Source organism: Heloderma suspectum, chromosome 2 (genome assembly GCF_057233095.1).
Source record: "Heloderma suspectum isolate Gila_16-S chromosome 2, 16-S_ref, whole genome shotgun sequence".
Classification (NCBI taxonomy): Eukaryota; Metazoa; Chordata; class Lepidosauria; order Squamata; family Helodermatidae; genus Heloderma; species Heloderma suspectum.
Window position 1 is genome coordinate 291,670,958 of NC_139459.1, and position 23,918 is coordinate 291,694,875.

Below are 23,918 nucleotides of genomic sequence, written 5' to 3' on the forward strand. Positions count from 1 at the left end.
AAATGCTTTTTAAATAAACAGTCATTTATAATCCTTTGGAGATATCATCATAAAAGAAAGCTTCAGCCAAGATTTAAAGAGCCAGGTTTTGGCTAGCTGACTAGCACCAAGTGTTAGGCAACTAGCCAAGTGGCCAGATGCAGTTCTGATAGAAGCTCAAGCCACAACATACACACTACCACAGAGAATGCCTTACAGATCCATGTCTTCATAGATCTCATTTTTGTGAAAGTGGACTAAAACAAATTTCGATCTTAAGGATATGGGAGAAACATATGGGATTTGCCTTATCCATTGCTGCAGCATACTGAGCTAAAGTTTCAATGAACTCTCTGCTATAAGACCAAGGCAGCAGGCCAGTGTGGTGTAGTGGTTAGAGTGACGGACTGGCCCTGGGGAGACACTGGTTCTAGTCCCCAGTCAGCCACGGTGTTCACTGGGTGACTTTGAGCCAGTCACTGACTCTCAGCCTAAGCCTAACCTACCTCACAGGGTGTTGTGAGGATAAAATGGAAAAAAGCAAAAGGATCATGTACACTGCTTTGGGCCCCTTGAAGGAAAGGTGAGATATAAATGTAATGAAGAAGATCTCTTTCTTGGGTAGTCACAGCCAGTTAGACCTGATGCGTGTGAAGTTGGGATTTTCTAACCCAACATGCACAATTTTATAAGCTTAATCTGTCATTTTCTTGTCTAGTACTTATACTATATTTTGTCAGATTCCAAGAATTAAAACAGATATAGGGTTATCACTTAAGGGATATTTAGCGATCCCCATTCTTGTCAGCTAATTGTTGTGTGCTTGATGACTGGCAGCTATGTGGGCGAACTGACTCAATCCAGCCCTGTCTGTGTGATGCAATTTACCAATGCTCGGAGTAACATGGATGACATCATATCGTTTTCATACATGCAAGTCCCCGTAAGGCGTTGTGGTCATCAATTGATGAAAAATGCATGTGTGAACCAGCCACATACTATGGGCATGAGTATCCACCCCAAGTCAAACTGTGACAGCTAGCTGATGCTGTTTTGTAATTATTGTCTTTTATGATGTGTTCCAGCTGGCATTCCTTACCAGTATATTTAACAGATTCATAAAGCAAAGGAGCACTATATAGGCATAGGCAACAAGGTTTTTAAAAGGAGCCTGCAGCTGAGTTTCAGGTTCTGATAATCTAAATATAGCACTGGGACATTTGAGGAGTTAGATATCTAACATCCTAGAGCAATGTGCCATGCAATTATGTCTCATATATTTGGGGGGGGGAATAGATGGGGGATTGAGCAGGTGGAGAATAAATCTTTCCTGAGTCTGGCTGGTTTCCCCCCCCTCAAGTTTGCATCCTCTCCAAAGTAGCTGTCCAATTCTGTGCAAAGCATTGCATATTAAACAGAATTCATCCTAATGTTGTCTGTTGTAATGCTAGACAACGTAACACCCCGTGGGATATAGAGATCTTCACACGAAGCCTGCAAAACAAAACAAAAAGCACCAAAGACCCTTCAGTTTAGACTGCAACATCTGGCAGGGGCTTGTGGGTGTGTGCGTGTGCATGTGTGTACACACTTACATTATTTGCTCGTATCAATGTATGTTGATAGTGCTGAGAAAGAAAGGAACAGAATAGGTGCCAAGCAGTAGACTCAGTTAACCACAATTACAGATATAGGACGAGGAGAAAAAAGACACAGAAGGTCTCTAGGAAGGAGGAATTTGGGTATTAAATCTAGGATGGCAAACCCAGCAGAGCAAGAACTAGGAGAAAAACAAAGAGACAAGTATAAAGAAGTGATTTGCATGATGCAAGTTTCTCGAACTGCATGGCATTAGATTAAATATCCACTTATCTAACATTAAAGGGTTTTTTTTGTAAACCTCAAGTGTTCATTTCCACATTTTACAGGGAATCTTTAATGCAACAAACCACACAAACTCTCCAAATCCATCACTGTATCTGTGTAATCCCTCTCATGTTTGCATATTTGTCTATAAGGAAATAAGTGTTCTCTTAATGCCCCCACCCTTGACATTACAACTCAACAGGGTGTTTTCCATTAACAAAAATAGGAGGAGGAGCTCACAACATGGACTACTTTAGCCCATGATTCATTCATGGCTGCATGCCAAAAAAACTGAATACACTGAAGGCCTGCAGCCTCCAGAGGAAAGGTAGGCTACTTTTTAAAAACCACAAAGACGTGAATGATTTACAGAGAACTGAGAGAAAAGGCTTTCAAGACTTCCCAGCTAAAAGGGAAAAACTTTCTTAGGCCCTGACCCTGGAAAGATTTACTGTGCAGACTACAAAATTTGCAAGCATAAACAGTTGGAATAAACTAGCCCCTACCCCATTAATCTAGGCTTTTTAATCCTCCCTCTGAGGGTATGTAATGACCTATTTTGTTTCTGTACACAAAACAAGTTCACCACAAACCTAGCCCAGAGATGCACCAAATACTTCAGCCACGTCGGAGAAATAAAACCGACTAATGTTACAGTCAAGCTCTATAATAAAAACAACACCTGTAACGTGAAAGAGACTCTGCCATTGACTTCCTGGGCCTTGGCTCTACACAGAACATCTGCTGCACATAAAAATGTTTAATTAGCTGTTGAACTGAGTGTAACTTTTTTTTTTGCCTCCAGAACATTACATTTACCCTCGCTCAGCTAGCAAGGTTCAAGGTGAAGGCAGCTAGTTCTTTATCAAGATGTAGGGGTCAACCTCCAGCCTCTCTCTGATCTGATCAAGTTACTTTTAATGTTTTGACCCATATTTTTCATGAGAGCGATCTCTCCCAAAGTGGCTACTTAAGTGAAGCCTAATCTTTAATAGGCTTGGTCACTCTCAAATGTACAAGTTTTCCCAGGTCCTGTATTGCCTGTCCTACGAAAGTGGGTATGTGAAATGCGAGTACACTTGGATAGAAAATTATACAAATGAGACTTTAGATGTGCATCTGTTCACTCTTCCAAAATAAAAACCTGTTTATAAACTGTAAACCTATACTTCTTCAGCACAGCAACTTAGTTGCCTCCCAATTACAATAGTCAAAGTATGTATGCTTTGATGCTCAAGCAAATGTATAATATGTTTAGCCCTTGTTTTGTAAACTTGGCTTAGCGTGCACTGTACCATTTCTCGTGTGCATGATAACATACAGCGATGCTCACAGAGGCTCTTTCTACAATAAATTAGCTAAGAGTAGCACGAATTGTTACTCTTCAGCAACATTCAAATAGGATCATGTATCAGTTACATTTCAATGCCCTTTGGTTTAATGGGGAAAAGGGGAAATTTAAGGGCTAATTTGAAAAAAGAACAGATTAGTTGCATTCAGAGTTGTGTGAATGCTCCCCTAAATACATTCTGGAAGAGTTGGGAAAAAACATGCTGCCTTACCATGTACTAGCCCAGGGGTGGGGAACCTCTTTCAGCCCAAGGGCCAATTCAATTTTGGAGATCTCAGGCAGTTGGGGGGGGGCACATTCCAGTGGTAGATGGGGCCAAAGGCTTACAGAACAATACCAGCATATTGCAGCATAAAGCCCTTACTGCCAGTAACGAAGCCTTAGGAGAGGCATTTCAGCCTTTTGGAATGGAGGTGTGTGTGTGGGGACTGCAGAAAAGGGGGAAGCCCCAAAGCGATCAGTTGTTGAGGGAAAGGGGGTGGGCCAGGGGAAAGGAGCAAGGCCACCTGGGGAACCCTGGAGTGTCAGATTTCGCCTCCAGGCCTGAGGTTCCCCACCCCTGCACTTGGCACTCCAAGTATATATTAGGAAACATTGACTTTTAAAACAGAAGGTACTAGAGGCAGTATTTTCTTTTGCAAAAGGAATTATTTTATTACTCAAAATGCAGTTATAAAATACAGAAGTACATATCCACAGAGAAGATTATTCACCAAGAAAGAAAGGAGGAAAGGCACCGATGCCGGAGGGGCAGAGGGAAGGGAGAGATGAAGCCTCAAAGATGCACACACACACAAAATCACGAAGAACCCAGTTCTTCAAGAATAATAGCTGTCTTGCCTTCATCTGGATTTGAGGTTTCATACCTTAGAAACTGCACGTCTCATAGCACTAGCAAAAAAGTTTAAAAAGCTCTCTTCTGCAGAGCTTATGGTTCTCTTATGGCTGCCATTTACTCTCTTTCTAAAATTAAACAGTGCCCGTCCTTAAGATGTCCTCCTTGGACTCCGGCAGTTGCAAGAACTGTAGCCAGTGGCTGACCTCCCCCTTTTTGGCATGGTGCTCCCAGTGGGTAGCAGCTCAATTCCAGAAATGTTTGGATGAGACTGTCTACCTGGAGCCATTTCAGGGTTTGACACTGAAATCACTTTGGTTACCCCAGAAGATGACCTATGAAGGAAGACGGGAAATAGCATGTAAATATTTTAAATAAATATGTAAATAACATAGGATTATATGGATGTGGCATTACTAGCTTCAATTTTTAAAAATGTAGGACTCCATTTTAGGGTGTCAGCAATACCAATCGGTTCCATTTATCATGTGAATTTCATATACCACTTGTTCAGACTCTATAACCTTTGGGTTAAATCCCACATCACACCAGCAGAGGGGCCGCTACAGTAACAGGAATTTCTCCCTCTCTCTTTCCTGCTGCAGTCCTCTGTGCCACCCCAAAATCTGCTCCTGAGGGTTTCCCAGCATTTTTGAGGGCATGTGGAGGCTGACCAGGGGGTGGGGTGGGGAGACTGCCCATTTCCCCCCATCTCCTGGTTCCGCTGATGCAACTGCTTCCATCAGCAGAATAACTATAGTTGGATGCAGACCTTTGGTGTGTCTGTCTTATCAAGTGTCCTGAATTGCTCTCAGGGTTCTGCCAAGATCCAGCCAGAGGTCAAGCAGAAACTTTCTCCTCCCTAGTCTACCTAATCATTAAGCATTTAGATTCAAACTGCCTTTCAATAGCATGAAGAATGGAAACCTTTTATTACCTTGCAATTCTCAGATTGGCTTTTCACAAGCCTCTTGAATTAGGTAGCAGAATACACAGGTATACACCTGACTCACACAAGAGTACACCACAGCAACACAGGAAGCTGCCTTCAACCAAGTCAGACCACTGGCTCATCTAACTCCGTACTATCTCCTCTTGATTGGCAATGGCTCTCCCGTGTTTCAGAGAGGAGCCTTTTCCCAGCCCCAGAGACTGAACTTGCATTTATGTGCCCTGTCACTGAGGTACAGCCCTACCTCAAGCATAGCACTGGCACATGCAGACGTTTTCTCACAGCTTGCCTAGGGGAGGAATAACATCTAATTGTACCCCTCCAGTCCCACATTAAACATGGGTCTGCCCCATTTATGTGTAAAGACCAGGGTCTGCAGCTGTCCTGTGACGAGTTCATTCAATCCCATCAAACTCAGTGTCATGTACATAGGACTGCAACCTTTTGGTTTTCAGCTGGTTCAGGAAAGCTTTGATATTTAAGATCTGGCAAGGGACACCACATTCTGAGTTAGAAGCCAGAGCTAAAATCTAGAGAGGTGCACAGTACTGTTCATTGTGCAGGATTCAGGCACATGGGCAGATTGGCCTTCGAATGGCTTCTTAAATACATTCAAAGTTCAAAAAGTATTCAGGGGATTTCACAAAAGAGCTCTTTAGGAGGGAAACAGCTGGCAGTGCATGTCCAATATTATGAACTGTCCCCAAGCAGGTCCAGTATTATGAACTGTCCCCATGCAGATCTTTACTATATTAACAATCAGTTATACTTTTGTCCTTTGGGCACACAATAATCCTGTAAGACTGAAACGTAAAGCCTTCCATCAGAAGAGCCTCCTCTATCCCCTATTTCAATAGCACTAAAACATGAGCAAGTTTTTCTAAGTTTGATTAAGAAAACAAGATATCCAAATACCGTAAACCTCTAGCCTTTCTCTGTGACAACTTTCATAGCATATATACATAAATAAGCCCATTATACTATTTATAATGAAATAGTCCTTATTTTTGTGGTTGCATTTTCCTATTTTTATTACCACAGAAATTGAAAGCTTAAATTATGCCTTTGAAAAACCTCTGGTTTGAGTTTTCAGGGCCTCATGACAACGAAGCCTCCGTATGTACATTTATAGTTACCTACCTTGAGCCCATGAGACAGGATGGACTATAATAAAATTAAAATTACTTTTTTAACCTGAGGTCTTGAAAGCCTCCTAAGCAAACATGATTGTATAACAATTGATCATAGTATAATCTTCAAAAGGAATGTCCTTTTCAGTTCCCTAGTTCCATCTCACCAAGCATTTCTCTTTAAATGCAAAGGCCACTTACACAGAGGCCCCAAAACACTCCAGAGGCCCTTGCCCATGTTTCTATATGGTAAATATCTCTGCAGAAAAGCCATTTGTATAAGTAAATAGCTTTAGCGAGCGGCCAGAAGGCTGCAGTGTGGGGGCAGAAACTGAAGAAGGGAGAGAAACACATCCAAACCTCCTCCCCCAAACCAATACATATTCATACTTTGCTCTATGAGAGATTACTTCTAGGATCGATGCTGTTATTTGAATCTCCCGTTAAATAATATAGTGCAATAGCGATGGCTATCAATCTTTCCTGCTCAGCTCTGAAAGAAAAACAAACTTTGGCTGCCCTCCTTTGTGCCCCAGTAAACTAAAGTTCATAGATTTGGAGTGGTGAGGGAGGAAAGCAGCCTATACACGAAGGAATAAGATAACTGTTCTCTGATTTTAACTACAGGCTGACATTAAAAGCTCTCTGTGAACTGGCAGTGCAGCAGAACTCTTAAATTATATATCCAAACACCCACACATTATTGGACCCAGAAGCTCAACTATAGCCTGACCTTATTTTGAAATATGACCCGCTCACCAATATTTGGCTGTGAATTATGCTGCTGTCAACCATGCCTTAAAAACAAATGGCTGACCTTTTTCAAAGTTACTTGACATGCAGCTCTACACAGCAAGAGTGCCATGAGTAAAAGAGTTCAATTCAGTGCTATCCAGTGTTTCCCCAGCTGTGATTAGACTATTGCGCGTCCTTGGTGAAGTAAAAAATGCAAAAACATGGGCCATTCCTGCAGAAGAGCTGTTGGCACAAGCATGATCAGTGACAATATAAGAATGGCAAAGGAGGACATTTTGAAGGAGTGAAAGACACAACACACTCATGACACAGACTCAAAGGCAGGAAAAGAGCAGTTCTAAACAGGCACAGAGGGATGGGGAAACCCACTGCAGATATTCTTCAAGGAAGCCGAAAATGAAGATCTTCCCTGTTGATCTTATGTGCAAGACAGTCTGTACATGAATACCACAAAACATGTTTCTGCATATTCTTAATTTTCCAAGGCAAGGTGATGCAACAGGTAGAATTAGAATAACCTTTAGCCAGAAGAGGATCAGTCAATTTTTCAAAAAGTCCAAACCCACAGATGTCATGTCTTCCTTAGCCATCCTTTTGACATTTTGTACAGCTTCTTCATGCTGTACGTCAACGATTTTTTCATTCCTTTAAAAGGAAAAAGAGAGATATAAATTTCAGAAGAACAAAGGATGTAGAATTTTAATGGGCCAGAATTCAGCCCTTTACATTCAGAGTCAAGTAGTCCTTGCCTGTCCCTAGCCATGTCATGCTGCAAGAGTTCCCAGGTGCATATGAGAATTTAGAGATCACCACTTACAGGGGCAGCACCAAAGCTGTGGAGTAGCGTCCCTGTCAAGAGCTGCATGGCCCCTGTTAAAGGCTCTCTTATTTCAGCAGACTTTTCATGTATTAACGTAACTTGCTAACCTTAAACAGGGAAGCAGAAGAGAATAAATTTCTACATGGCTCTGCAATGTTATTTCCCTCTCCTGCTTTTCTGAGAAAGTTCTTGATGGTTGCTCTCCATTAACTACAAATGTAGTTAAGTTCAGAACAACTCCACCAACTAGTGTTTATACTATATTACTTGGTGAGACATCCAACAACTTTATGGCTGATTCTGAAGTCAAGGGAATTTGACAATATTCATCAGACAATCCATTTTAACTAGTCCCCAATGCATTTCTGAAGAGTCTCATTTCTAAATATTGCTCCTTTATAGTCTGTCATGATTTCAGACATAAGCATGCTAGTTGCTGCAAGGACGGCAAAGATGACCATCTTCGAGATTTCAGTCAGCACTCTTCTGATACTATGTAACTAAATCCCACACACACCGAATTGCTTAAGTACTTCCTTTTAGCCCTGCCATTTGTCACGTTAAAAACTTCCTGGTATTTTCCCTCTGAGAAAACGGGCCCATTTTCTCCCCCCACCCCACTCCTTTCAGGCTAGATCTGTGCCTGATATAGCATCTTTTGCTTTCTATTTCTTCCTTCCATATAGCCTGAAAAACAGCTGTCATGTTTCATGGTTGACATAAAGTATCTGCACCTTGTAACGCATGCTATATGCAAGCACAGCAAAATGCTCGGTTGATTCAGAATGAAGTAGAACAGGATTCTTGCTTCCAAGCAAGAAATGGGCATAAGCGATCAGTGTGGCAAACATGACTGCATACTTGAACCAATGGGAACATCCTTATGAAACAATAAGAATAAAGGCAGGTTTGTATCTTACACAGAAGCGGGGAGAAGGGAAGCATGAGTCCTTTGCACTTCCGTTACTCATACTTCCTGTGAAGAGACTAAACTTGTAACCTGCCCATCTCCTGCGTCTTATACTTATAGAACTCAAGCACTATTCAGGCCTGAATAAGGTACACCAGCATATGCCAACCTGGCACCCTCCAATGTTTTGAACTACAATTTCCAACATTCCTGACCATTGCCTGTGCAGGTGGGGTTGTGGGAGCTATAGTCCAAAACATCTGGAGGGTGCTAAGTTGGGAAAGGCTGAGGTAGGCTAACATGAGGATGAGGGCTGGGGCCGTACACACCAGCCCAGTGCCCTCAGCCCTCCACCCCCCGCCCAGTTGAATGGGAAAGTCTGCAGCAGGCTTCTACTTGCAGTTACTTGAACATGAGTAGAAGCTACCAACGTGACTGGGAACCCTCCCTTATCACGGTCCCTGACCAAGGAAAAGATTCTACTCACATGCAAGTGAATGCAAACCCAGTGGAGACCACTCCCATTCAACATGAGGAAGTTGAGAAGTGAGGAGGCAGGGGGCCAGCTTGCAAGAACATTGGGGCAGCAAAAATCCCTTGTCTATATACTCTATTCAGGCATAATACAGAATACACACACAAAAAATCTTTTAAAAACCTGGGGGGAATCTCCGCACAGCCCACTGAGGCCCAACATGGTCAGTGGGCACAGAATGCTAAGCGAGTGCTGCAAAAAGAAAGAAAACTGGGGTGGGGGTGAGGGGATGGAACACAGTTCCCTGTAAGAGGGCATAGCTGACTGGGTGGAATCTTGAGCAGGACCGCTCCACACTGCAACATTTTGTTGCAGGCACCACCTGTAGTTTGGGATCGCTGCTGTCCGCCCCAAGCTACTTTCTTGCCTGCTGCAGGAACCTCTGCCCCCTGCCCAGAAGATCACACGCCCTCCAGATGTCCTGTGCGGGGCATGGCCCACACGTGGAGAGCCACTGATGCTGCCAGGGAAAGAGTGAGCGTGTCTGAAACAGCCTTGGCAGCTCCACGCTGTTGCTCCTGGAAACAGATACTGCCGGCCTGTGTATTTGTTTGCTCAATGTGTATAGTTATATAAGCAGATATTATAAAATTTCATAAATCTCCAGGACTCTCCCCCCAGACGGAAACAGAGCCCAGGAGGGGACGACTTTAGAGAAATTCAGTCCTCACACATTGACCGGGAAGGGGGCATGGTTGTGCCCGGTGGCTGTGTCCCCCTGCCACTGATGCAGCTGCTGGTCACGCCATGTGCTTGGCCAGAGTGCAAAGCAGCCCTTTGCAAGTGGACCGTCTCTGCCTCAGTGGGGATCCTAGGCCATTCAGCATCCCCCCTTGTGGGGAGACACTCGTCATGCATAAGGCCACTTCACATGCTGGCTGAACATGCAGTTGGCAGGGGGAGCATTCATACAAACAGCCCTTGATAACTTACTGCTCAGGGAAACAAGCAGCATGATGATGATGATTTTTATGCACCGTCATTTTCTATTACAGATACATACCTTTAGTTAGAACCTCAATGTTGTATTGTACTGAACTCTGTCTTAGATTGGTCAGTGGGTTCCCTTCTTTTCCCTTGGTCCGTCCAGGTTCTTAATTGGTGTTCTTGATTTATACATAAGGCCATGAGACTGTCCAGTCTCAAAGAGCCACCCTGGCTACTCAACAGCTTGTGGAGTGGACGAGGGAGGCTCAGTCTTTAAAAATAAAATGGGCCTGCTCGAACCCCAAGCAGCTGCTGGATGTCCACTGTCCTGAATGCCTCTAAGTATGCAGTTGTGAAGGGCCTTCACTCCTGAACCTGCACAGTCTCCTTAGAGACAGAGGGAGGGAGTGGACGGCGGCTACATGTAAATCAAGGCTGCCAAAGAGCCAAGGTGCGGGAATGCCGTCAAGGCTAGATGGCTCCAGAACCTTGTTCCCGTGAACTACTGATGCGCCCCCAGTACTTGGGAGGGGCAGCTCCTACCCCACCTTTGCTGCAAATAAGAATCTGAATGCTTGGATATTTTTTCCCTACCGTACCCAGGAATACCTAGAAGAGTTATCATTCAAAATTTAATAGCAATGCATGCTTTGGCAGAAAGCTAACCCTGACTAAATCATTACTACAAATATAACAAAGCATGATTTTATTTCACATACGGTTGCCAAATGCAATAATATATTATTATTTTTTAAAGAAACAAACCATGCAACGTTCCTTAGAAGCAGCTAAATATAAAAGTTTTCAAAGCTTTAAGTTCTAAAAGACCATAAGGCCAAGAAGAAAAATAAATCAATGGATGGTGCCACTTCTAATAGAAACCAGACCAGAAGTCTTGCCACAGATTTTAGAAAACATACAACCCTTTTTCTTGAAAAGCTAAATGGGGCATCTGACAGTAAACAAAAATATAGGGCTCAAACTAGTTTAAAACCACACTGGCAGAGAAAGATGAAGGGAAATCCTGTTAGATGGCTGAAGGTCTTTGTTGTGCTCTCTGCCAAATTATGTTTGCAAGCAGAACGTGCTGGCTACATAATGACTACCATCTAGGATCTAACTGTGTACTAACAGATGGTCTGTAGATATTTCAGAATTTAACAAGGGTTATTTTACCTGGGCTTCAGTGTGTGACCACTTAAGTGTTTATAAATACTGAAACAAGTAACTGTTGGATTGCTGCACGCTAGCTGAGTAACATGTAATGTTGACAACATATCCCAGGTTCTAGAAGTCAGCCATATTCAGAATGACTGCCAGGGAAATTGGGGGCAGGGAAGAGATGAAAGGCAAGTTTGCTAATGCAACGTCTGGCTTTAAGATTCTGCCTCAAGCCTGCCATTAAAATTTGAATAAAGTCTGCGTGGGAAAGAGGAAAAAGGGCGTAGGAGATGGGTGGATAATACGGCATGATAAATAATACTCATACAAGTCTGTGCTAGTTCAAAGATTCATTAGGAGAATTACAGTTGTAACAAGAGAAGGATGTTTAAGTGGTTAAACCGGTATCTTTGTATACAGCCGAACATGTGAAAAACACCCACACAGCAACCAAACTTAATTGTGTTTATGTTCTTAAGACATCTGCTATACTGCTACCATCAGTGCAGTTATACAGGGAGGACACAAACTTATCTATCCGTAAATTAAAGTGTGCTAGCAGTCTAGGGTCAAGACATGCAGGGATTCCTACCAATTAAACAGTTTTAAAACAGATGGCTACTGCAGGTGTTAGCAACTGGCCTCTAGTGGCAAACATCTCATATATGAAGTATCAACTGGGATCAGGGCTCTCATGGAAGGCACTCAATTTTCAGGAACTCAGAAAACATTAGTTATCTTTATAGCCAAGGTAAACAAAGAAACAAAAGAAGCCCAATAGCTTCCTTCTTATTCTACAGAAAAGTCAACAGCAGTAGCTAAATTAAATACTTCAGGTGAGTTTCCTAGGCAATTTACATACAGCACAAGCACGTGCAAAGTAGAGAAGAAAAGAAGACTTTGCTATCCAAATAAAAATTCAGAATGGAGAAGGAATCCTTCTCAAGGCAGAACTACACATTATACCTGTAATGAAGCTACTGGCAAAAAGGCAACCCTCAGCTAAGTTTCCCCATTTCTCTCAGTTACATGTAGCACAGCTTCCCTTATGTCCCAAGGCCATTATGCTGTTCATTTGGCCTCTCTCACTTCACACCAATTATTGCCAGAAGCAGGGGATGAAGCATGGTTCAGTGTTATAACATCAGGACATAAAAGCAGCGTTCCCCCACCTGGCACCCTCCCGATGTTGTGGCCGTCAACTCCCATCATCCCCAGCCAGCATGGAATTCTGGGACTTGTAGTCCAAACATCTGGAGGGACCAAGCTGGAGAAGGCTACGTTACAGAGTGAACGGAAGGGACTCAACACAGAACTGTGTTTTTGGCAGCAGCATTATCAGAATGGCAGCAGCCATTCTTAAAATGTCTGGTTCTGTCCCCACGTTAAATGAGAAGGGGCACAGCTGGGGAAGGACTGCAGTTCAGTGGCTGAGACCATAAAGCAAGACGGTTCAGCCCCTGGCAACTCCAGGTAGGGCTGGAAAAGACTCTTCCCTGAAATCCTGGAGCGCCAGTGTGGAAAATACTGAGCTAAATGGACTGATGGCTTAGCTCAGTGTAAAGCAGCTTCCTGCATTCCTATATTTAAAGACACTGTTCTGCAAAGATATTCAAATATCAAGTACTTTTGATCAGCTATTTGAATCAGGTCCGATTCACGGTTTACAGAGACAGGAACATGTGTCATATTGACGGCACTGTGCCCATCCACCATCAGTCCCCAGCTGTCTGAAGATATAAATCTTAATGGTGTCAATGTGGCAAACACACACGCCACTATAAAGTGTAAGTTGGCTCTAATTTTGCCCTTTTAACATGTTTCCTCCTAGAGGAGGTTTGAAGAACAACTTTTCAAACAGAGCAAAACAAACAAGCCCAGATCAAAACAGAGTTCTACACTAATGAAAAATAGAGCCGTGAATTTTAGTACTGTTCCTTAATGCTCATTTCAGTACTTGTTAAACGTACAGCTTGTTTAACTCTACAATACCCAGTTCAGTGAGTCACGAACTCACACAGCCACCATTTCAACAACTGCAGAGATACTTCTCGGTAGCTCGAGAGCACAGTGCATCTTTGTTAGCCGAGAGAGCAAGGCAGCGTTTGCCAAAGTGATTAGAATGGATGCGCTCAGTGGCAGACGAGAATCTCTTGCAAAGCACTCTGTACACAGCAGCTGCCAGATCATTTCCCACACCTTCAGAACCTCACCAGGCTGCTGGTTCTTAGAGCACTTGAATCAACAGGCTTGATTTTCATGCAGCTTTCAGCCCCAAGGTATGCGAGATCATTATTATTCATTTCTATAATAGAATTAGCCTTGCGTGTATATCTTCCTCAAGAGTAAAATCCATCAGGAAAACACAGCACCACATGGCCTTACCAGCTGTTAGGATGGTTTTAGCACTCTGAATTAGACTGGACGATCTCACAATTCCTGAAATGCCTAAAGGGAGAGAGAAAGGATAAACAAAAACAGATGTTATCCATGATATTATTTTTTAAAAACAGGTTAAAGGTCAAATATTTTTCCAGTAACACAATAAACCCAGCATGGCAGCATACCTTGGCAGTTATCCCACCCAACAGTTTATTTGGCTTTTGTCAAGTAGATCTGAAAATTCATTCCAATGGTTTATTTATTAATTTATAGATGAAACACATGCATTTACATAAAAACTACTTCTGAAGGCCATTTCATTACACGGAGGGCAAACTGAGTTTTGCTACTGATTGTACGCTCAATAGGAAGCTGCAGCCAATCATGGCTTGTTGCCGATTCTGATGCAGCTACCAGCCCTCTTATTAATTTGTTTATTTTAAGACTTTCTAGACCACACTTCTTCCTAATAGATTCCAGGGCAATAAAACAACACACAAGAAAAACACCACAAAATACCACATCATACTTCAGATAACAAACTGAGAGGCAACAAACCCATAAAACTATACTGCAGTCAGAGGCAATTTGCCTGGGCAAATAAAAATGTCTTGACCTGGCACTGAAAGGATTGAAAAATTGGTGCCTGTCAAACCTCCCTAGGGAGGGTGTCCCAAAGTCAGAGAAAGCACCACCACAGAAAAGACACTCTCTTTCATACAAACATAACACACTTTACTAACCAACGGTACTTGGAGAAGGATCTCATCTGAAGATCTTAATATGATTTATGCATTGATTATTATTTTCAGGGGCTGACTATGTATTTTAAAGTAAGTTGTAATCTGCTTTGTGAAATCTACCCTGAAAAGCAGACTATAAATCTAAGAAATAAATACAACATACAAACAAACTGGCAGGATAGTATGAGAGAGGTGCTCCTTTAGGCATTTAGGTCTTTAGCCACTTAGGACTTTGAATGGAAACACCAGTACCTCAAAATGGGCTCAGAAGCAAATAGACAACCAATGTAATTATTGGTGTAATATGGTTTCACCTAGGTAAAACATTCAGAGGTCTAGCAGCTGAATTGTGGAACCCCATGAGGTCAAGCAGAAATCTCTCAATGCTACTTTTTGGAACCAACTTTGCATCTATGAACTGAGCCACTGCATCACTGTCTTCCCTAACCACAGAACTAGTCCAATAAGATACCATGGTTGATGGTATCAAAAGCCATCGAGAGACCAAGAAGAATCAACAGGGCCACACTCCCCATCTCTCTCCCGACAGAGGGAAACCAAGGCTGTTGAAATGGGACCAGATAATCCATTCCGTACAAGAACACTTAGGCTTGAATCACGACTAAAGGGGATATTTGCAACTGGACAATCTTAAGGATGGAGTGAGGATTTCTTAAGGAGTGGTACCACTACTTCTTTCAAGGCATCCAGGACCACTGCCTTTCTCAAAGAGACATTAATTACCTCCTGGACCCAGACAATCAATTCCCTTTGACTTGATGTAATCAGCCAAGATAGGCAAGGGTTAAACATACCGGTGGTTGATCAAACCTCTCCAAGCACCTTGTCCCCACCCTTGGGCCACATTGACTGAAATAGAGTCCATATAACCAGATCAGATAGTGCTCTGGACACTTCCACAGGGTGTCTTATCTGACAAGCATGCCCACATAATACACAGCTTTGCAAACACATGTTCGTTGTATTCACAGTAAGGCATGAATACTGGATGGCTCACCTTTGGCAACGGGCCTCATTTTCAATCAGATACCAATGCAGTGTCGAAGATGTACATGGCAGCAGTTTCTCAAGTGGAAGCAGCAACACAATTTTTATAGCAAAATCTTAATTCACATTTATTTACATATGCTATTTTGCTAGATTTTGAATTTCAAGAATGGCTGTCCATAAAGCACCAAGACACAAACAACATCAGGTCTACTTTAGTCAAAGTTAAGCCTGTTTAGCTTGGGGCCTCATTGGCTTCAAAATGAGACTCCAAACATGAGCTTCGCTATGCTCAGATTAAATCCATGTGGCTTAAGATGGCTGAGCTTTAATTTGGTTGAGCCCATGGAAATTTAAGTAATCTCCATTTTTACAGAACTTTTATGGAGTGTCATTATTTTACACATTTTACAGATGGGGGAATTGAGGCTGAATGAGTAGAATTTCCCAGAGCCATTCAGCATGTTTATGACTCAGAAGCTATTCAAGTACAGACACTGGGTTACATGTATAATTTGACATCCACTGGGCATAACAGCCCTCAGGACTGTATTTTGTTCAGTACGCATCAAGTATTGGCTAGGAGCCAAAGAACCATACAACTAATTCTGCACACCCAAAGAGGCTTTGGACTTGCTTTTCCTCAACAGTAGCTCCCCATGCCAGATGGGAAACTGCTTTTGAAACCAAGTAGTATGTGACGTGGAATAGAGAAAGAGAGGGATAGAAAGGGTGTTTGTGTGTGTGTGTGTGTGCGTGGGGGGGGGGGAGAGAGAGAGAGAGAGAGATCATAGAATCATAGAATAGTAGGGTTGGAAGGGGCCTACAAGACCATCGAGTCCAACCCCCTGCTCAGTGCAGGAATCCAAGTCAGAACATCCCTGACAGATGGCCGTCCAGCCTCATCTTGAATGCCTCCAGTGCTTCAGAGCAGCAGATACGCAGAAGAGGAAGGCAATTTGGTGGTTTCTGCCAGCAACTGTTATGCAAAGGCATACAACAGCCTTCCCAACCTGGTGTCCTCTAGATGCGCTGGGCTACAACTCACATAATCTCCAGCCAGGATGACTGAAGCTGTAGTCCAACCCATCTGGAAGGAACCAGGTTGGGGAAAGCTGGCATATAGCTTCCAAATCCCCCATTACTACTACAGTCCCCCATTACTACTACATCATGCTTCCTTGAAACATTAGCAATTTGCTTTTCAAAAGTTTCATCCTCGTCTTCTCCTTGATTGAGTGGCCGGTAGTGGACTCCGACCACCATGTTGCTTTTATTCTTTGCTCCATTTATTTTAACCCAGATGCTCTCGACGGGGCTACCAAGCTCAGCCTCCTGTATTTCTGTGCAGAGATATGTATTTTTTTTAACATATAGTGCAACTCTACCCCCCTTTCTGTCCCTCCTGTTCTTCTTGAACAAGTTATATCCTTCAGTTGCTGTATTCCAGTCATGGGAGTCATCCCACCAAGTCTCAGTTACACCTACCAAGTCATAATTTCCCTCCTGTATTAAGAGTTCAAGTTCATTCTGTTTGTTTCCCATACTCTGGGCATTAGTATATAGACATCGAAGACCATGTGCTTTATAGTCTGGCTTTCTTCCTATATGTTCCTGAAGACTATTATTGGGTGCTATTAGAGCTGTTCTCTCCATTGTGGTGCATGAGCCTTCATCCACTGTTACCCCCAACTTTACATCTCCCTCCCCCGTAGGATTCAGTTTAAAGCCTTCCTGATGGAGTTCTTCATGCTATGGCCAAGCACATTCTTCCCAGCCTTTGTGAGGTGCAACCCATCCCTTGCCAACAGCCCATCTTCCAGGAAGTATAGCCTGTGGTCCCAGAATCCCAGAATTCTGGGTAAGGGCACAATCTCAACAGGCATGCCCAGTCCTTGGGCACACCTAAAGCAGCATTTTGAATTTGTACTTTACAAATAAAAAGTCTCCAAAGAAGCCAATGTCTCACTACAAATATGTCAAGATAACATTCCCAGCTGTTTGATGCAATCACATATATAAGGATGTTGAGTATATTCCCATCTTGCCAAGGTTTTTTTTTTTAAACAATAAGTAAAATATTAAAATTTAAAACTCTGAAGTCAACACATACAAGACTGACCCATATTATTTTTCATCAATAAGCCTACCCCGGTGTACTACTAATCCACAGTCAGGATCATGAGCGACTTGCAATAAAATTTCTTCCACATCTCTGTTCTTCCCTGGAGGATCCATGAGAGAAGTTATTTGTTGCTGCAGGGTCCTTGGCAGAGCCATCAGCTGTACAAATTGACCTTCTGGACTTTTATCTATCTAAAGATAGAGAAGAACGAATAGACACAGTTTGTTTTCTTTTTAGTGACACTGCAATAATTTAAATATCAAACTTAGTAGCCACACTTTGCAATCAGACTGCCAACATATAGCACAGTGCTGACTTCAATTCCCCACCTAAGCCAACCCTCCATTAAAGAGGCACAAAAAATCACAAGCAGCAGAAAACGGAAAGACCCGTTGTCCATCCTTCCCAGTACTGTCTACGACTCTGACTGGCAGAGGTTCTCCAAGCCATCACGCAGGCGATTTCCACATCAACTGCTACCTGATCCATTTCACTGGAGAAGCCCGGGATCGAACCTGGGACCGTCTGCATGGAAAGCAGGTGCTCTACCACTGAGCTATGGGCTTTCCTACGTGCTGTGCATTTTAAGTACTGTAAACACAAAAAAGCTTTCAGACTCATCCAATAGTCTTTAATATTTATTCAGACATCCAAAATGTTCCATTTGACTCAAACATGAGAAGAGTTTTATTCCTACCGCTCTGAGAAGTCTTTACATGAAAATGTGAGCTGGTGTAGCATAATGAATAAGAGTGATTGGGAACACCCCAATTCAAGTCCTACTTTTGCCATGAATTCAATAGCTGGCTTTAGGCAAGCCACACTGGGTGAGTTCGAATGACACGACAACCCACCCTGTGAATAAACTACACAGTGTGGGTTATTTTCGGAACAACCCACAGTGTGCCTGACAGATGATTGGGCTTACTGTGGGTTGTTCTCCTCCTCCTTCCCCCTCAGTCCTCCACCCACTATCCCAGGGTCCTGTGCAGCACAACCTGTTTTGTCTGCCCGCCCCGCCCCGCCCCACTCCTTGTTCTGATCGCGACCCCGGTTCGTTCCACAGCTTTAAAAAGAATTGGCCCCAGGAATCTGCACAAACATATTTGTAATTTTTGGTGGTGGTGGTGTTTCACAGCTGCGCAAGTGCACCCTTACGGTTGTCAAATATATATCACCTGGCCTTGCCAATGGCCTTGTAGGCTGCAGCTGTCAAAGGGAAGGAAGTGCCATTTCCAATACAAGGAAACTGACAAGACAAGATGGCACATAGCCTACTCTGATAGCCCTTGACAGTGACAGGTCAGGAAAAGAGGACAAGATTGCCCAGTTAGCAAGGTGATCCCTAGGGTTTTAAGCACTGAACTGACCCTCGTGGGTGCCCTGCTTCCATGCTGTACTTCCCCAAGTCTCCAGCAAGTCCTTTTAAGAGAGATCTAGGCTCCCCACCCCCACCCCTGGTTTTTCATGGCTCCCATTCGCAGTGACTGTAGCAGTAACTGCTTCCTGCTTGAAGTGCTCCCCCCACCACTTTTCTTTCAGTGAGGGAAAAGATACAAGTACCCATGGATGCGGAGGGTGGAAAAATGGCCTTCAGGGAAGGGCATAACCACCCGTCCCCTACTCCTCCAATCAAATTCGCAGCCTCTTCATGCTGCTTCATGCTCTCTTTTCAAAGAGAGAGTCAGGAGAAAGCTACACTAACATCATTGCCACCACATTTGTATCCCACCTTTCTTCCAAGCAGCTCATAGTGGCACACAATATTCTCTTCCCCCTCCCTCCCATGTTATCCTCAGAACAACCCTGTGATGTCGGTTAGGCTGAGAGGGAGTGACTGGTCCAACACCACCCAGCAAGCTTCATGGGTGAATCAGGATTTGAACCTGGGCCTCCCCAATCCTAATTCAACACACTGCCCACTATCAACTCACTGTTGATAGTACCAGGATAATGATACTGATCTTCCTCAATAGGCTGATGTAAGAAAAAATGACATGTGGTTAGAGATGTGAAGCCTTGGAAGAAAACTGGGGGAACAAACCAGAAGCACCTCAGGAAAACAGGTCCCCCACACCACATTTTCCAAAAGTTCATGGGGGGACAACCCTCATTTTTCTGCACCCCTCTTTTTCTGGTCCCCTGCCCCAGACTTCACATCTCTACATGAGGTATGAAAATTGATTGGAATGGATTAGAATCATTTAAGTGGTGCTATATGAATGCCAAGTACTCGTGTTCTTCCACAAGTCACATACTATTTAGAGAATCAAGTTATGTATTTTACTCCTGTCTAGCAAGGGCCTCTTAAGAATTTACAGGTTATACATCAGAGGGCGCTGTACTCTGAGACAGGAGGCAGGGTTTGAACCTGACACCTTCCCCCCTCATCAATTCGCTCCTGCTTACTTATTTTTATGATTATGACTGAGGATTGGCCTGGCGACTGCAGTTCTCTGCTTTCATATTTTACACAAGGTGCGGAAGGGTGCCATGAACATTCATCAAGTTACCATTCAGGGGTTTGCATCTGGAGCACGAGTGAGAATTAAATCCACACTAGCCAGGATATTATCTTGTGCCCACAATAAACTCAAGAGGCTGCCAAATTTGCCATTACAAAACACATTATACATACACAGCTTGCGGCATTGAATGCATATCATTCCATTCCTGTAGGAAGCTCAGCAGCTTGCTGACAAGATCAGGTAGTGAGCTATTGCATCTTAAAACAAACCTGTGGAATTAGAACCAACATGTCTACCTACACATACACACACACACACACACACACACACACACACAGACTTAGTTCATGTAGAAAGAAGCAAACAGTGCATCTAGTTCCACACATCAAAAGGGCTTTCGACTTGCGTTTCCTGAACAAGAGCTATGCCTCCTCCAACAATTGATTTTTGCAACTAAGCAGAGTTTAAAAACAAGATTGTGACATGTGGGATGAAGGGGCTGGACAAAGGGGAAAAAATGTCAGAAATCTTCCTGGGCTAGCATGGCTATGGTCACCTGACACTGGCCAAGATGTTTATAACCCAGCCAGAGCTTTCTTCAATTCTGGGCAAGGAACAGCTTGGACTCCTAGACTGTTCTTTCCGTAACTGACAACGGGGCCCTGTCACACACATAGGCCCACTGGATCAGGGTCTCAGTCATTCCTGCTGTAACTGACAACCCTCGGGCCATAGGGCTATATTTAGCAACCTGTTTCCACATGAGATCTGTCTAGCAAATAAGCGTTATTTGGGAGACATTAAATAAAGCTATACAATCTTAACCTTTGGCTATTTGGTTACAGACTGTTACAAAGCCCCGCTGCCATTTTGATTATTTCCTTTTTAGCACAGCCTTTCCCAACACCGAGATTAGCAAAGGGCTGGATGTGCCTGATCTCGTCTGATCTTGGAAGCTAAGCAGGGTCAGCCCTGGTTAGTACTTGGATGGAAGATCACCTGGGAATCAGGTTTCCTGCAATGAACAGGGGGTTGGACTTGATGGTCTTGTAGGACCCTTCCAACCCTATGGTCCTATAACCTGGTGCTCTCCTGATGTTTTGGATTACAACTTCTTGACCACTGGCTATGCTGGCTGGAGCTGACGGGAGGTGAAGTTCAAAACATCAGGAGGGTACCAAGTTGGGGAAGGCAAATCTCCATTCTTTCTGGGAAGGTAGACCAAGCCGGGACTCGAGCACCCAGGACAAGAAGGCAGGAAGCTTTCCATGGCATAGAGATCCCAGGAGTGGCTCTCGCTCTCTGCCAGGGGCATGGGACCTCCAGAATAAGCGAATGCCTTGCTCTCTGCCAGGTCTGTGATGCAATCAAGCCGTCTGGACACAGGACACCCCTTCTGCCTGGCTCATCTAGAGCCATGACAAGGAATGTTCTCTATGCCTGAGGCATGCCACCACTGAGAAACATGTTAGTGCCCATCAAAGTTAGAGACCTATACCCAAGATATGCCTATGGCCGTCCTCTTGCACTCTGCATATTTGCACTCTTCACCCATGGTGGGAAAGGACTTGCCAGTGATCTAGATCCCTTTACCCCACTTATGGTCTTGGGGAGAAGCCCCTTCCCAAAATCAAGATCAGAATGTTTTATTTCATTCATTCATTCATTACATTTATACCTCACCTTTCTTCCACTGTGGAACTCAAGGTGGCTACATGTGGCTCCCAGGTGGTCTCCCCTCCAAGCACTGACCAGACCCAGACCTGCTTAGCTTCAGCAAGGTGGCTGCCTCATGTGCCTTCAGACTATGACCCAGGACTAGTTTTGCAGTTAGCAATGAGCTAGTCGCCTGTCACACAGTTCCAAGGAGTTTGTCCCTTGCCTAGCAAGGAAGCTGTTCCTACATTTGTCAGCACATGCATCCTTGAACAGTTTTGGAGGGCTCAAGAAGGACCCATGTTTTGTTTAGTTCCAAGTTCCATGCCATACGGAACTCAAGGAGACCTACAAGGGCTTAGCCTGCCCTCATTCCATCACAGCCTGGTCCCAACGTTACCGTCTCTAGGCGTACGGCCCATCTGTTATTCTACTCAACCCACCCCAATGTTCCAGCCCCCAAAACAAAGTCCTAGATCACAGCAGAAACCTGAGGAAGAGTTCCCTTCTACCACCTTGGCTTTGAAATATGTAATATTTGCACTTAAACTTTAATTTCCCCAACTGAGTTCCCTCTCTCACCTCGCTAATCTCTCAGAAAGCTACATGTGTACCACAGGCCATGTTATTTACATCCTGGTCGATATGTCCAACCCAATTAGACACATGACTGTAACAACAGTTACTGGGCAACTCAGAAATAGAATATCTTGTCCTATTGCCTGCCTGTTTATTAGATATTTGTCTCTCCCTCCCTGCTCCTTCCAAAGCACTAGCATGTTGCCTCATCCCTCTCTCGGTTCCCTCACTCTATCCCCAACTCTCTCTATAGAATTAACCACATAGCTGCTATTCAAATGGTTCATATGTACTTACTTTTTATATTTCTATAATAAGTGATATATTTGATTACTCTCTTCTCTGGCTGATTACCTATTGTTTTTCCCCAATCTTATTATTCCCCAAAACCATGACTTTTGGTTACAGATACTAAACATGCTGAGATGCATGTACCTGCCTGAAAAAGCTGTATTATTTGTAGTTTTTTTAAATGATGAAGACCGAAAAGGCCTATTGCCTGAATTTCTGTTGCAAGCCATCTAGTTTCAAACTATTCTGTTTCCAAGATCTTCTATGCTGTGAGGCCATAGCAGGGCCGGCCCTATCTGGAGCCAAGCTGATGCAGATGCATCTGGTGGCAGGATGGGAAGAGCGGAGAATTGCGCTGCTCTCCCCCTCCAAAGGGCCTGCTGCTTCTCGTTGCCGCTGGTCTCCTGCTTGGCCAGCCAGCCACTCCCACCCGCCCAGCCGCATGCTTGCCCCTCCCTCCCTCCGACCCACCACTCCCACCTTGTGCCCCAGCCATGGAGCTCTTGGGAGAGGTCAGCCGAACTATAGTGAGAGGTAGCCAAACTACCTCTTGTGATAGCTCAGGACTTCTCGTGATAGTTCAGCCAACCTTTCCCAGGTGCCTTGCAGCTGGGGCACAAGGTGGGAGCAGTGGCTGGACAGGAGCGGTGGCCGGGTGGGCATGAGATCAGCCAGCTGGGTTGGCTGGCCAGCCAAGCAGATTGGGCGGGTGAGTGGGTGGGAGGCGGCGGTAGCATGGAGGCTTTTAAAATCCGAATAGGGGCCCTTGAACCTACCCTAGAGTAAAAAAAAAAAAGTGGGGGGAGAAAAAAAAAAACGCTGCCAGACACAGATTTAAAGTAATGCCTGTTTTGGCCCTTAGTATCAAGCAAGGCTATGTTACTTCCCAGGCATTGGCTTAAGTAGTAATCTGTGAGACAAAGTCCAAGGGATAACTGCAGCTATCACTCCGTAACCTCAATAGGTGAAACTGCTACTGCCTGCCATCATGGTGGCCTCACTCATATCACACAATTATTCAAAAATGAAAGCCCAAATGGGTTGTAATATACCCATGGCATATTTGCTTCTTAAGCTGAACGTACGAGCTCACCCAAGTGGTCCAAACCAAGGGGGAATGGGTGGGAAGTACACACTCACAAATACTATATCATTAGTAAGCTTTTAAAAAGTTACAGCAATAAACTGCTTACCTCTAGCTTGCCCAGCTGGTGCTTATACACCACTTGTGGGCAATCTTGCAATATGTTACTGTAGAGCTTCTGAAAATGTAACATGTTGGGCTTCACTATGTTCATAACTTTTGACTTATCTTCTCCAATTATCATTCTGAAATCACCTAAACCGAAGCGAGACGGTCAATATACATACTATCGACAGAAAGGCACACAATTTGCATGGGGATTATCTTGACTTTTAAGTTAAGTTAGGTTGCAAACAATGG

At 43.8% G+C, this 23,918-nt stretch overlaps 1 protein-coding gene across 4 annotated transcripts in view; it reads right to left on the bottom strand.

Moving 5' to 3' along the window:
• TAMM41 (TAM41 mitochondrial translocator assembly and maintenance homolog) overlaps nucleotides 1-23,918 on the bottom strand; it is a 62,089-nt gene that overhangs the window by 20,099 nt on the left and 18,072 nt on the right. For 2 of the 4 annotated variants that reach the window (XM_084839866.1, XM_084839865.1), the window contains 4 exons: nucleotides 23,668-23,813; nucleotides 17,506-17,671; nucleotides 13,608-13,670; nucleotides 3,834-7,514 (listed from right to left, as the gene is read on the bottom strand). In XM_084839866.1, the coding sequence (XP_084695992.1) occupies nucleotides 7,441-7,514; nucleotides 13,608-13,670; nucleotides 17,506-17,671; nucleotides 23,668-23,813 (449 nt within the window). In that variant the 3' untranslated portion in view covers nucleotides 3,834-7,440. Of the gene's footprint in view, nucleotides 1-3,833; nucleotides 7,515-13,607; nucleotides 13,671-17,505; nucleotides 17,672-23,667; nucleotides 23,814-23,918 lie in introns of those variants that run through there. The other 2 variants (XR_014788512.1, XR_014788513.1) reach the window with 2 other exon arrangements.